Here is a 14,139-nt window from a genome sequence, read left to right as displayed (position 1 = left end):
GTTTTGGTAATGATATGTGATAAAAAGAGACGTCTTAGATCGTTAGAAACGTTCGCTAACGTTCAATCGAGCGTGTGTGAAGGAATCATGTGCGGCCCTGAAAAGGGCCTTTTTTTTATTGAAATCATTCGTATTTCAAGTAACAAGAAATACGAATAATAGTATTTAGTCGTTAGTCTAACCGCCGAAACCGTAGAGGGTGCGACCCTGACGTTTGAGGGCGTAAACGACGTCCATAGCGGTCACGGTCTTCCTCTTGGCGTGCTCGGTGTAGGTGACGGCGTCACGGATGACGTTCTCGAGGAACACTTTGAGCACGCCGCGGGTCTCTTCGTATATCAGACCGGAGATACGTTTCACTCCTCCTCTGCGCGCCAGACGACGGATGGCGGGCTTCGTGATACCTTGGATGTTATCACGGAGAACCTTCCTGTGTCTCTTCGCGCCTCCTTTTCCCAGACCCTTTCCACCTTTACCGCGGCCGGTCATTGTTTCGTTAACTTGTTTTGATTTTAAGATTCAGCTCGAAATTCGTCCGTCCGTCGAGTCCTGACGACGATCAGTTAGTGTTTTTCGATCGCACCGTTGCGCTATATTTATAGACATCGCTCTCTCGCCGTCGTCGGAGGGACCTAATTGCCGTGGCTCGGGGTGGGGATGGAGGGTAGCGAGGGGCGTCGCGGGGCGAGGCGGTGTGTGTTTCGTTGGCGATCTCCAATCTCGGATTTTAGGTAAAGAAACATACGTGTATTATAATATTTTCATTGTTATTATTATTTTGTATTTTCTATTTCGATTATCAGTCTTATTTTATATTTAATCGTGGTAGGAAGGAATCGGATGATGAAAATTATTTCTAATAATAATATAATAAATAGCTCTCGCTATATCTACCTAGTTCGATGTTCGTGTTTTTTTTTTTTTTTTTTTTTAATTTTTGTAGTGTGAAAGGATTTACTTTCATTACCTATATATTTCCTCTTTTCTTTAGTGCTAAAGATTATTATATTATATATAATACATACATTTATTTTGTTTACTTATAGTATTTGTATAATGATACTAGTTAAGAGACAGGTATTGACGTATGAACGTTTGAAACAAACAAAAGTCATAATTACGTATAGAAATATATGATTGGCCCTGAAAAGGGCCTTTTTGTTTTATTTTTTTGTTTTTTCTCGATGTAGACGGTAAAACCGTCCGAGGAAGAAGAAGAACGTGTCGAAATTTACGCACGTTCTCCACGGATCCTGCGCGCCAGTTGAATATCTTTGGGCATGATCGTGACGCGTTTGGCGTGAATGGCGCACAGGTTAGTGTCTTCGAATAGACCGACCAGGTAGGCTTCGCTGGCTTCCTGCAGCGCCATAACCGCCGAACTCTGGAATCGCAGATCAGTCTTGAAATCTTGAGCGATCTCACGGACGAGACGTTGGAATGGCAGTTTGCGAATCAGAAGTTCCGTGCTCTTTTGGTAACGACGGATCTCGCGAAGGGCGACCGTACCGGGCCTGTAACGATGCGGCTTCTTGACTCCTCCGGTGGCGGGCGCGCTCTTACGAGCGGCCTTCGTTGCGAGCTGCTTGCGCGGCGCCTTGCCGCCGGTAGATTTACGAGCAGTCTGCTTAGTACGAGCCATAGCTGAGAGAGATACTAATGAAAAGCTTTCTCGGTAAACGAAAAACTCAAAACGAGAGACGACACTAGTTCGCGGCGTCAACTTCGGAGAGCGAATGAAGCGACGAAACGACGATTCCGCTCTTTTATAGGTTTTACGTATATATAGACGAGTAGGGAACGTACGTATCCGCGCGACTCTTTCGCTCTCTTTCTTTCAGTTATCGTTTGACACCATGTTATTCGTGTTTTTTTTTAATTTATTTATTTATTTATTTTTTTCGTATGATATATGCAGAATTAAACGTTAATTTCGTCCTGACAAGTAAAATATTCGATGGTACGTACGTACGTACGTACGTACGTACGTACGTACGATTAATTCTTTATTTATTTTCGTTTTATTAATCGATTTATACCTTATTATTTATCAATTTATATATATAATTATAATATTTTATGTAAAATATATATATATATATATATATATATATATATATATATATATATATATATATATATATAATATATATGTGTGTGTGTGTGTGTATTTTTTTTTTTTTTTTTTTTTATGTAGCTAGTCATTAATAATAAGAGAGAAGCGCAATAATAATGTAAATAAAACGATCGTTTGTATCATTGTCATTATGTCGCCCAACGTCTGCGTGCGACACAATACGACTGTCGTTTAAAAAACATATTAAAAGATTATAATTATATAATAAATTTAAGAATATATATATATATACACATACATACGTTGTTTATGTTTATATATTTTATTCATTTATTATGTATTATGTATGTAAACGCAAATTGAGTGAATATTATAGTAGTTATTGACGTCGTCGATTCGAAGAGAAACATTAAATCAGTAACACATTTATGAAATCTTTAGTGGCCCTGAAAAGGGCCTTTTTTTTTTTGTCTAAGCAGGCACACGATAATTATATCATGCGCTGCTCTTTTCAAGTTTTTAGCGCGTTCACTTGGAGCTCGTGTACTTCGTGACGGCCTTTGTTCCTTCACTGACGGCGTGCTTAGCGAGCTCGCCGGGCAGGAGCAGCCTCACGGAGGTCTGGACCTCCCTCGAGGTGATCGTGGATCTCTTGTTGTAGTGAGCGAGACGCGAAGCTTCGGCGGCGATGCGTTCGAAGATGTCGTTCACGAAAGAGTTCATGATAGACATGGCCTTGCTCGAGATACCGGTATCGGGATGGACTTGCTTGAGAACTTTATAGATATAGATGGCGTAACTCTCCTTCCTCTTGTGCTTCTTCTTCTTTTTGTCCGACTTAGAGATGTTCTTCTGGGCTTTGCCAGATTTCTTAGCGGCTTTCCCGCTTGTCTTGGGCGGCATGGTATAATAATTATTACGTGGTGCGTACCGTTACGAGGACTAGACTCGAATGATATAAAAATCGCTAGTGGTCTTCTCACACTACCCGATGAGGGGGTGTGGGGAATTGTGTCGCAAGATCCTAGATCTTTTTCACAAAGTTTCTACCGCCACCTATCAATATAGGTGGGTCCTTGGATTGGGCTATAAAAGATTAGCCGCGTGGGACTCTGAGTTGGGTGAAATGGAGTGGAGTGGTGTAGGTTGGGAGGCGGGATGGGAAGGAAGCAATGTGGTGCGTGAGCCCCTTCTCCAGTGAGGTCAAGACCCAGCCGGGTGAGACCCACGGTAGCCCCGTGGGAGGCCCAGCTAGATCGACCGTCAAACCGGAGTTAGGTACTCACACCATTGCGTGGGAACGAGGAGAGGTTCCGCGGGAGAGCTCGACGATCCGGTGGTCTTGCGTGCCACGGTGCGATGTTCTTGATGTGCGGTGCGTCCGATGCATCCGCACGAGAGAACATCGATTTGGCTAGGCGGACCACGAAGTCCTCCAGACTCTCGATCTTCAGGTCCCTTTGAAGGGTCGAGTTTTTCACGCACCAGGGTGCGTTTGTGATGTAGCGCAGCGTCTTCGACTGCTGCGCTTGGAGGCTCCTCTTGTTGGTGTCGCTGAGAAGGGCGTACCAAGCTGGCGCGGCGTACGTGAGGCGTGATCTCACGAACGTTTTGTAGAGGCCCAGCTTGGTTTTGAGCGGGAGTCTTGACTGTAACAGCGGTCGCAGAGCTGACATTGTGGCTTTAGTCTTCCCAATCACTATCTTAGTGTGGCCGGACATGGTCAGTCGGCGGTCGATCGTAATACCGAGGTACTTGACCGCCTCCTGCCATTGGATGTTGTTCCCCTCGAAGCGAAGCAGGGGCGCCATCGGGCGTGAGCCCACCGATAGCGCCTGCGTCTTGTCCACGTTAATGGACAACCTCCACTTGGAGAGCCAGTCGGGGAGAGCGTCGAGAGTTTCCTGCATCTTGGCAACTGCGCGTCTCGTCTTGATGGACGTCGCTATGTACGCAGCGTCGTCGGCGTAGAGAGCCAATGTGGTTCCATCGGTGTTCGGGATGTCATTCGTGTACAGCGCGTACAACGTCGGAGACAGGCAGCTGCCTTGCGGGACACCAGCAGCAACTGGGTACAGGTTGGACGTGGCTCTCTCGATCTTCACTCTGAAACTCCTGCTCTCCAGGAAGGATGAGATCACCCTAACTATGCGACGAGGAGTGGTCGTGGTTGTCAGTTTGTAAAGCAGCCCAGGGTGCCATACACGGTCGAACGCTTTCTCGATATCGAGAAAGACAGCGACAGCTTTCTCCCTTTTGTTGGCAGTAGCCGTCAGCTGGTGCATCACTCTTGTGAGTTGTAGCGTGGTGCTATGCTCCGCTCGGAAACCGAATTGTTCGGGGCGTAGTTCCACGTGCTGCGATAACCGCTGCAGCAGAAGACGCTCGAATACTTTAGAGATGGCTGGCAGCAGGGTGATGGGGCGATAGCTCCCAGGTTTCAGGATGTTCTTCCCGGGCTTAGGTAGCATGGTCACGAGTCCTATCTTCCAAGCGTCAGGGAATTGTCCCGTTCGCAGAATCCCGTTGAACAGGCGCGTCACTGCCGCTACCGTGCTCCGCGGTAGGTGTCGCAGGGTCCTGTTGTCGACGCTATCCGCTCCCGGCGCCTTCCTCGGCTTGGACTTCGATATGACTCGCTGTACCATGCCCGGTGAAATGACGAAGGGGTCTTCGTCAGGAGCTATCGGTGCAGCGAAGTATTCGGTCAGGTGTCTCTCGACCTCCGCCGTGTGGTCTGGAGCTGAGTCCGGGTTGGGCTGGAACTGCAGCTTCAGGTGTTTCGCAAAGATCTCGGCGCGTTCCTCAGCGCGGTACTTGAGCGTGCCGTCTTCGTCCCGAAGTGGTCGGACAGGAGTCGTTGAGTTGGTCAGCTGTCTGCACAGCTTGAAGATGGATGTTCTGTCTTCCGAGGCGTCCTCCAATCGTTTCTCCCAGCACTCCGTGGCGTGGGACTCCAACAGTGCCTTAACTCTCCAGGCAAGCCTGTTGAGTTGAGTCTTCAGGTTAGGGTCCCTGTTGCCCTGCCACCTTCTCCTGAGTCGCCTCTTCTCCTGAATCAGGTGATGAATGTGCTGGGGTAGCGGCGATAGCTGGTATGAGCTGGTGTTCGAGGTTGAGGTTGTCGTCGCAGTGTCCAAGGCCTCCTGGATGCGTGACGTCAGTTCATTGGCGAATTCGTTGACGTCGTTGGCCGTCTGAATTCGCCTGATTGACTGCGGGGGCTCGAGCGCTTCCTGGAAGGCCTTCCAGCAGATGTGCTTCCGGAGTTGAGGCGGCGACTTGCTCGTGAGCCGGTGACCCAGCACCGCCAGGACCGGCAAATGATCCGACGATAGCTCATCCTGGACCACCTCTAGCGTGGGCTGACAAGGAAGTCCACGGTGAACCATCAGATCGATGACGTCCGGTGCTTGCGTGATGTTGTCCGGGTAGTGCGTGGGCAGCTCAGGTCCCGAGACCTCGTACCCGCTGACCTCGCCGTCGTCGAAGAGTCGTCTGCCGTTCGCGCAGATGAGGTTGGAGTTCCAGGCGACGTGCTTGCAGTTCCAGTCGCCCGCCGCGAGGCTCGGGTGTGGCGAGTTCAGGAGTTGATGAACCTCTGCCACATTGAGGCTTGTGCCGGGCGGGCGATAGACTGCGTAGATGTTGAGAGGTCCGTCGATGTTGTGGACCTCGATGCCTAGAGCCTGGAATGAGCTCAACTGCAGTCTGGGCAGTGGATTGTGGACGACTCTTCTTCTCACGATGACAGCCAGTCCTCGGTAAGGCCGGTTAGGGCAGGCTTCGTCCTGGCGGTAAACGAAGTACCCGGGAAAGTTGGCACGATCACCGGGTCCCAGGAACGTCTCGCAGATCAGCGCCACGTCGATGTTCTGTTCGCGTAGGAGGTGCTTGAGAAAGGGGCTCTTGTGCTTGAGCCCCTGAGCATTCCAAAAGAGGATCCTCATCATTGTTTGAGTCGCAGCAGCTCGGTGATGCCCCTGACGATAGCGTCAGTGGGGTCGTTGTCCGCTTGCAATGCGACCAGGACGTTTGTGAGGATCTTGATTGAGATTTCCAAAACTGACGATGATGCAGCTGGTGACTCCTTGTTCGGTCGCTTCTCCTTCTTCGCCTGCTTCCCTCCAGGGGTGGTTGCAGGCAGAGTTGGGGTTGCGACCTCGGCGGTGTTCGCTTGAGGAGTAGGAGGCGCTTCCGCTTTCCTCCCTTTTCCTCGGTTCTTCTTCCTCTTCTTTTTATTCGATGCAGGCGCCTTCGACTGCCTGTCGATAGGGTTGTTAGCCGGGGCCATCAGCGTTGTCGCTGTTGCCTCGGCTGAGACTGTGGTGCGGTCCACAACTTCGGCCGTCCTCGAGGTAGCCATGGATTCCTTTTTGCTGGCAGTAGTGCAGGCCACAGTGCCAGCTTTCTTGTTCCTGGCTTCTCTCTTGAAGATGGGGCAAGAGGTTTTGTTGGCCGGGTGCGCGCCGCCGCAGTTGGCGCACGTGGGAGGCTCCTCGACCGGCCTAGGGCAGTCCTTGGCCGTGTGTTCCTCCCCGCACCTGACGCAGGCTAGCTTCCTGTGGCAGCCGTGGCTCGAGTGCCGGAACTGCTGACACCTGTGGCACTGTGCTGGGCCCTTCTTCCCTCGCCAGGCCTCGATCTTCACTCCGGGCATGCATAGGAGTTCTGTGATGCCGTATATTCCCGGCGTCACGTTGGGCGTCCTTTTGAGGATAGCCAGGAAAATGCAGCCTGGCCTTCCTTTCCTGGCGTTTATCGGACGCACATACTCCGGAGTGTATCCTAGGCTGCGGAGCTCCTCTTCGATCTCCTCGGCTGCTGTGGACACCGGCAGACCTCGTATAGCGACCTTCACGCTCTTGTCAGCTGGTAGCGAGTAGGAGAACCAGGAGATTTTCTCCGATGACTCCAGCTCGCTGAGGAAGCGCTGAGTCGCTCTATACTCAGCCTCGGTTTTCGGGGTAAATCGTACCCCCTTTCCGTAAGGGCGAGCGTTCGGCGTGTGTCCTAGCTTATCGCGGAGGCGCCTGATGTGCTGGGTCCAATTAGGGAAGAACTCCACCACCAGGGGCGGGAAGTTTGTGCTCTTCCTCGCCGGTTGGCTGTTCCCCGAACCGGAGCTTCGGGCATCCGGCGCGCTCGGCGCATTTGCCTGGGCTTGAGGTGTGGGTGCTCGGGATGGAGAAGCTCGAAGGGCGTCAGCGAATGATCGCGGCGGCGTGTCGACCTGCATCTGTTGCTGCGGTGAATCTGAGGGGGCTGCGTCGGGGCAGTGACGCTTCGCTTCTTCTGCTACAGAGCTATCGTCGCTTGCCGCTGAGAGTTGCCTCCTCCTTGGGTTGGTGGGAGCTTGCGTCGCCTCCTGGGGGCTGGTGTCATGCTGAATGGCCTCTCGCTGGTTGCTCAGGTGTTGTTTGAGCACCCTGATGCAGTCTTCAGACATGAGACCGCTTCTCTCAAGGCGGTCTGCGATCTTCATATTTGTCTGGAGCCTGGCTTCAGGGGACAGTTTCCGAAGGTCTGTCGCCGATCCGGCTCTCTGCAGGACTTCCAATGAAGCGGAGCGCCCTTTGGATCCGGCAAGGTTACTTGCTCCCGACCTGTTGGGCGTCGGCGTGCTGCGCAGCGCTACCGAAGTGGCGATGGCACGCGGTATGGCGGTGTTGCGCGCGGTGCTTGTTGCGCCAGACACATTTGCGCGTTGTTCGGCCTGCCCTCGTGTGCAGGCTCCCGGAGTGGCGCTGATTGGTCCGGGTACTCTCGTGATGACAGAGTTGTTGTATGCCGAAGGATGCGTCGGCGGACCGGCTGGGTCCCTGCCGGCGTGATGCGTGTGGCCCTGAGAAGGGCCTTTTCGGGTTGTTGGACTTCCGTCCATGATGGATGCAACCATCCGCGACCGAAGACGGCGCCTCACTGAGCGAGCTCAGCGGGCGACCGCCGGTGTCAACGTACGGCGACTATCCCTTCGTTCGCGAAAGCGAACGGCGAAACTCGAGCGGTGCCGAGCTTCGTTTTCTTCTAAGGTCCGTGCGGTGAGATGTTGACTCGTTGGTTGCTTGCCGATCCGATATATCTGATATAAAAATTTCCGGCGTTCCGGTGTTTTATCGACTTCATGTCGCTGCCCAGTTACGTCCGTCCAATAGTTACGGGACTATTCGGACCAATGAGAAGTGAGATCGTCGCCGCACGGTGGGGATAGCGACCGATAAACAAGCAAAAGCCCCCCCCCCCCCCCCGCACATCGACGTATGAAAAAAAATAATAAATAATAATAATTAAGATTAGAGTACATCTTAATCATTATTATGTGTTGATATGTATGTATTTTATGACGCTGTTACAAATTTCATAACTATGCAAGCTTTTTTTTTTTTTTTTTTTTTTTTTTTTTATTCCTAATATCATCTTTTAAATTAAAAAAAAAAAAAAAAAAAAAAAAAAAAAAAAAAAAAAAAAAAAAAAAAAAAAAAAAAAAAAAAAAAAAAAAAAAAAAAAAAAAAAAAAAAAAAAAATTCTCGTTTCACAGTATTAGTAATTACAATAATATTACTCCTCCGAAACGGCTGGATTTTTATGAAATTTTGTTTGCATATCTTATATTTATTGTCTGAGAATCGGCCAACGTTTATTTTTCATACCCCTAATTTATATTGGGTTTAATAAGATTTATAGCATATTTATACGCTATTGTTCGAGTGATATAACATTTAATTCGTAAGAAAATTAAGGCGTGTGTGCTGTGTGTATTATTCTATGTTTGCACGAGAAGGTTTTACGTGCTGCTAAAGAAATAATGAAATAAATAATGACGTCGTCGTTACGTAAGAAACGTAGACAAAAAATTAATAATTTTTTATCGTATTTAGAAGAGATTTGTGGCCCTGAAAAGGGCCGTTTGATTTTCATAGATGTCAATTATCTCGTAGTTAATAGTTTCGCAACGAAAGAGTGACACGACGTAACGAACTATTAGCACGACGATACAGACACAGTTTAATAAATAATTAAGCCTTCTTCTCGGTCTTCTTCGGTAAGAGGACCGCTTGGATGTTCGGGAGGACACCGCCTTGTGCGATGGTGACGCCCGACAGGAGCTTGTTCAATTCCTCGTCGTTACGGATCGCCAGCTGAAGATGTCTCGGTATGATTCTGGTCTTCTTGTTGTCGCGGGCAGCGTTTCCGGCCAACTCGAGAACTTCGGCGGCGAGATATTCCATGACGGCGGCTAGGTAGACGGGAGCGCCGGCACCGACGCGTTCGGCGTAATTTCCCTTCCTCAGCAGTCTGTGTATACGACCGACCGGAAACTGAAGACCGGCGCGGTTCGAACGAGACTTTGCCTTTCCCTTCACTTTACCGCCTTTACCGCGTCCCGACATGCCGATGATATAATTTAATCGAAATAAAATACAAATAAAAGCACACTAAAAACCGATGCAGAACAGTGACGAAAGCGTCCAGTCCGGTGCGGTTGTAGCGAGAGAATTAAATTTTTTAAAACTACTCTGTCGGCTATATATAGAAATCGCCGTTTCGTCGGCGGGTAGGGATACTATAGAGTCGGAAAAAGAGACGGAACACGGCCGGCATTTATCGGTATGTATCGGTTTAATGAAACGGGGATATTAGTTACGCGAATTGTGTAAATTATTGTTGTGATAAAAGAAAATTAATAGTAATAATAATAATATATAATAAATAAATATATAATTATGTAAAAGAATGAGGGTATTACTTCAATTTTTTTTAACCGACTTCAAAAAAAGAAGGTGTTTTTTTTTTTTTTGTTTTTTTTTTTTTTTTTTTTTTTTTTATTTTAATTTAATCGAAAACCGATGTTTTTTACGTGGTCACATTAAAATTTCATCGAGATCTGATTACAACTTTTGGAGTAATCTTTGATAATGCGAATTTACTCGATTTCGAATGTTTTCGTCTATATTCGTTAGTCGTCGATATTATTAATCGATGTCGTTTTTTTTTTTTTTTTTTTTTTTTTTTTCGTTTGCCGCCAAATACAATGTCATTTTCATTTAATATACGGCAGTGACGAACGAATCTGTGATGATGCAACGACGTGTTTATTCATGATTTATTATTATTCTATACAAGTGACAAATAATAGACAGCAATTATAACTAATATTGTAAGTGATAAATGCTTTAATTAGTTGTTCTATTGTTACTGTTGTTGTTTACTTTCAATGATAATGAACGTTTGCGGATATTCTATTGTCGTAAATTGTATGATATTATCATTTTATTTTATTTTTTACTTATAGATATGTAGTAGTAACGCGAAAAAACTTTGTTTGTATACTCGTAGCGTCTGTGTATGTGTTTATAGTATGAGATTTTTTTTTTTCTATTATTTGTTTATTTATTTTATAAATACGATTGTATGGTACACCTATTAATATATTGCGACTCTTTTTGTATATTGACGTCATATGATCGTTTGAAACGTCGCGTAGATACGTAAAAATTTACGATTGCTTTGGGAAGTTTTTGTTAGCCCTGAAAAGGGCTTTTTAGTGTGCGATTAACGCGCCGCACTCGCTTGTATCGACACCCGACTTAGTCGTCTTATTATTCTTCTTCTTCTTTTTCTTTTTCTTTTTCTTCAACATCGTCGTAGTCGTCGCAGCGACATCGCGCCAACGGACGGACGCTGCGGCCGACGGCACGATGACGACGATTACCATGATGGTGATGATGGCAACGAAACGACGACACGCCGAGCGACACCGCGAGGGCGTCGTGAGACGCGTGAAGTTGTTATTGTTGTTGTTTTAACACTTTCGTACGTCACCGGCTTACTTCTTGGCGGCGGCCGCTTTCTTAGCTGCCGCTTTCGACTTGGGCGTCGCTGCGGCTGCCTTCTTCGGTTTAGGAGCTTTTGGCTTCTTAGTGGGCGGTTTGGCACTCTTCTTCGCCTTCGACGCGGCGCCGGCCTTCGCCTTAGAAGGCGTCGCGGCGACGGCCGCCTTCTTCGGCGCCGGCTTCTTCTTAGCGGCGGCGGCTTTTTTGTCCTTAGTCGCTGCCTTCGGTTTGGACTTCGACGGCGATGACGCCGCACCGGCGGAGGCCGCGGCGGCCGCAGCGGCGGCGGCGGCAGCGGCGGCGGCGGCCTTCTTCGCGCCTCCCTTGCCTGCGGCCGAAGCGGACGAGGCTTTCTTCGATTTACCGGACGCGGCCGAAGACGAGGCGCCCTTGCCGCCCGATGCTCCGCCGCCGCTGCCGCCGGCCGGTTTCTTCGATGCGGACGATTTCGATTCGAGCTTAAACGAGCCGGAAGCGCCCTTGCCCTTCGTCTGTATGAGAGCTCCCGATTCCACGGCGCTCTTCAGATACTTCCTGATGAACGGAGCCAGCTTTTCCGAATCGACTTTGTATTGAGCGGCGATATATTTTTTGATCGCTTGCAGAGAGGAACCGCTGCGCTCTTTCAACTCTTTTATCGCGCTGTTTACCATTTCGGATGTCTTAGGGTGTGTGGGCTTAGCCTTCGGCTTCTTGGCGGCGCCGCCCGCGGCGGCCGAAGCCTTAGGCTTCTTCGCCGGGGTCGCGGGTGCTGGGGCTTCGGTCGCTACTGCTGTATCGGCCATTTTTTGTTGTTATTATTATTATTTTTCTTTTTCAATTAAAACACGCACGAACAAACTGTCACACGGATAGAACACGACTCTATTGAGAACTTTTTTACAGAAACGGACGTGTGGACGGACAGAGGTCGCTAGTAGTTCGAAGAGTATCGGCAATACCGTAAGGAGAGCCGCTACGTCGCTAGACAATTTCTCGTACGAACGCTGAAAACTTTTCACTAACAGGTATCTTTTTAAATACGATATTTTCATATTTTATTATGTACGTTTAAAGATCGATAGCACCGAGCGATACCTCGTAAGCCTGTCCGTCGGATGAGAGTCTAACTCGCCTAATAGCTCGCTCGTAGCGAATGATATCGACGTTTAATTTCGATATAGTTCAACGCGTGTACCTCGAGTCCCGTTTAAAAGTTATTTTATTCTATTAAAAACGATTAATATATTCCGATCGATCGACGGATCGAAAGCTAAGATACCTTATTAATAATCTAAAAACGCACATCGCGTATACGATAATTTTCGTACTAATTTAAGGTGTTCGAAGTCGGGCCTCGTAAAACACGACGTTGCAACTCGACACGAGCGATGATAATACCTAAAAACAACCACCGGTACGACGAACGTATCGAATGATATTTATAAAACAAAAAAACAAAAAGAAAAAAAAAAAAAATTAAAAATAATAGTATAGGTAATTGTGTTGTCGATCCGAAGAGATTATTATCATTTACGAAAACCATTTAGTGAGTGAGTGTGTACATAATATACACGCACGAATAGGGTTAGGGCATTAATCTAAGCGAGCGAAACGGTATTTTCCTTCGAATGCTATATATGTATGTATATTATAACTTAAGCTAGAAATAGGAAAGCGAGATCTCTATAGGAGGTACAAGTCTAATTTAATTTTTACAAAATATACGTACTACGTAATATATCGTTTGTAGTAGAACGAAAACGTATGAGACTCGTATTCTTCCTTCATTTGTAAATATCGCAAGTTAACGTGTATGTATTATTAGAAATAAAGAGTCCCGAGAGGAAATACATGATACTTATTGACATAATAATTATGAAAACAATAATACATACATACGATCTATTATTATTATTTTTGATTTAATTTCATAAATATAAGTAGGTAGGTAGGTACGTGTTCGTTATTATTTCAAAAGTAGGTAAGTAAAAGTTCAAAGAGAGAAAGAAAATAATTTGTTTTGGTAATGATATGTGATAAAAAGAGACGTCTTAGATCGTTAGAAACGTTCGCTAACGTTCAATCGAGCGTGTGTGAAGGAATCATGTGCGGCCCTGAAAAGGGCCTTTTTTTTATTGAAATCATTCGTATTTCAAGTAACAAGAAATACGAATAATAGTATTTAGTCGTTAGTCTAACCGCCGAAACCGTAGAGGGTGCGACCCTGACGTTTGAGGGCGTAAACGACGTCCATAGCGGTCACGGTCTTCCTCTTGGCGTGCTCGGTGTAGGTGACGGCGTCACGGATGACGTTCTCGAGGAACACTTTGAGCACGCCGCGGGTCTCTTCGTATATCAGACCGGAGATACGTTTCACTCCTCCTCTGCGCGCCAGACGACGGATGGCGGGCTTCGTGATACCTTGGATGTTATCACGGAGAACCTTCCTGTGTCTCTTCGCGCCTCCTTTTCCCAGACCCTTTCCACCTTTACCGCGGCCGGTCATTGTTTCGTTAACTTGTTTTGATTTTAAGATTCAGCTCGAAATTCGTCCGTCCGTCGAGTCCTGACGACGATCAGTTAGTGTTTTTCGATCGCACCGTTGCGCTATATTTATAGACATCGCTCTCTCGCCGTCGTCGGAGGGACCTAATTGCCGTGGCTCGGGGTGAGGATGGAGGGTAGCGAGGGGCGTCGCGGGGCGAGGCGGTGTGTGTTTCGTTGGCGATCTCCAATCTCGGATTTTAGGTAAAGAAACATACGTGTATTATAATATTTTCATTGTTATTATTATTTTGTATTTTCTATTTCGATTATCAGTCTTATTTTATATTTAATCGTGGTAGGAAGGAATCGGATGATGAAAATTATTTCTAATAATAATATAATAAATAGCTCTCGCTATATCTACCTAGTTCGATGTTCGTGTTTTTTTTTTTTTTTTTTTTTAATTTTTGTAGTGTGAAAGGATTTACTTTCATTACCTATATATTTCCTCTTTTCTTTAGTGCTAAAGATTATTATATTATATATAATACATACATTTATTTTGTTTACTTATAGTATTTGTATAATGATACTAGTTAAGAGACAGGTATTGACGTATGAACGTTTGAAACAAACAAAAGTCATAATTACGTATAGAAATATATGATTGGCCCTGAAAAGGGCCTTTTTGTTTTATTTTTTTGTTTTTTCTCGATGTAGACGGTAAAACCGTCCGAGGAAGAAGAAGAACGTGTCGAA

The 14,139-nt window shown here is 46.8% G+C and overlaps 3 protein-coding genes and 1 pseudogene across 3 annotated transcripts; all 4 read right to left on the bottom strand.

Annotated features, from left to right (window-relative positions):
* Window position 1: 1 nt before the first annotated feature.
* Window positions 2–13,506, bottom strand: LOC123667150 (annotated as a pseudogene).
* Window positions 2,377–3,036, bottom strand: LOC123667141 (histone H2B). The gene has a single exon (XM_045601116.1). The coding sequence runs from the start codon at window positions 2,978–2,980 to the stop codon at window positions 2,606–2,608; it is 375 nt and encodes a 124-aa protein (XP_045457072.1). The 5' UTR covers window positions 2,981–3,036; the 3' UTR covers window positions 2,377–2,605.
* LOC123667146 (histone H2A) lies at window positions 8,675–9,810 on the bottom strand. Its single transcript, XM_045601121.1, has one exon. The coding sequence runs from the start codon at window positions 9,466–9,468 to the stop codon at window positions 9,094–9,096; it is 375 nt and encodes a 124-aa protein (XP_045457077.1). The 5' UTR covers window positions 9,469–9,810; the 3' UTR covers window positions 8,675–9,093.
* LOC123667123 (histone H1B-like) lies at window positions 10,222–12,817 on the bottom strand. Its single transcript, XM_045601098.1, has one exon. It carries the CDS (start codon window positions 11,694–11,696, stop codon window positions 10,905–10,907), a length of 792 nt encoding a protein of 263 aa, XP_045457054.1. The 5' UTR covers window positions 11,697–12,817; the 3' UTR covers window positions 10,222–10,904.
* Window positions 13,507–14,139: the final 633 nt, after the last annotated feature.

This window comes from Melitaea cinxia, chromosome 27, assembly GCF_905220565.1.
Source record: "Melitaea cinxia chromosome 27, ilMelCinx1.1, whole genome shotgun sequence".
Taxonomy (NCBI): Eukaryota; Metazoa; Arthropoda; class Insecta; order Lepidoptera; family Nymphalidae; genus Melitaea; species Melitaea cinxia.
Note: the sequence above shows the minus strand (reverse complement) of the source record. Positions and strands in the feature narration are given on the sequence as shown.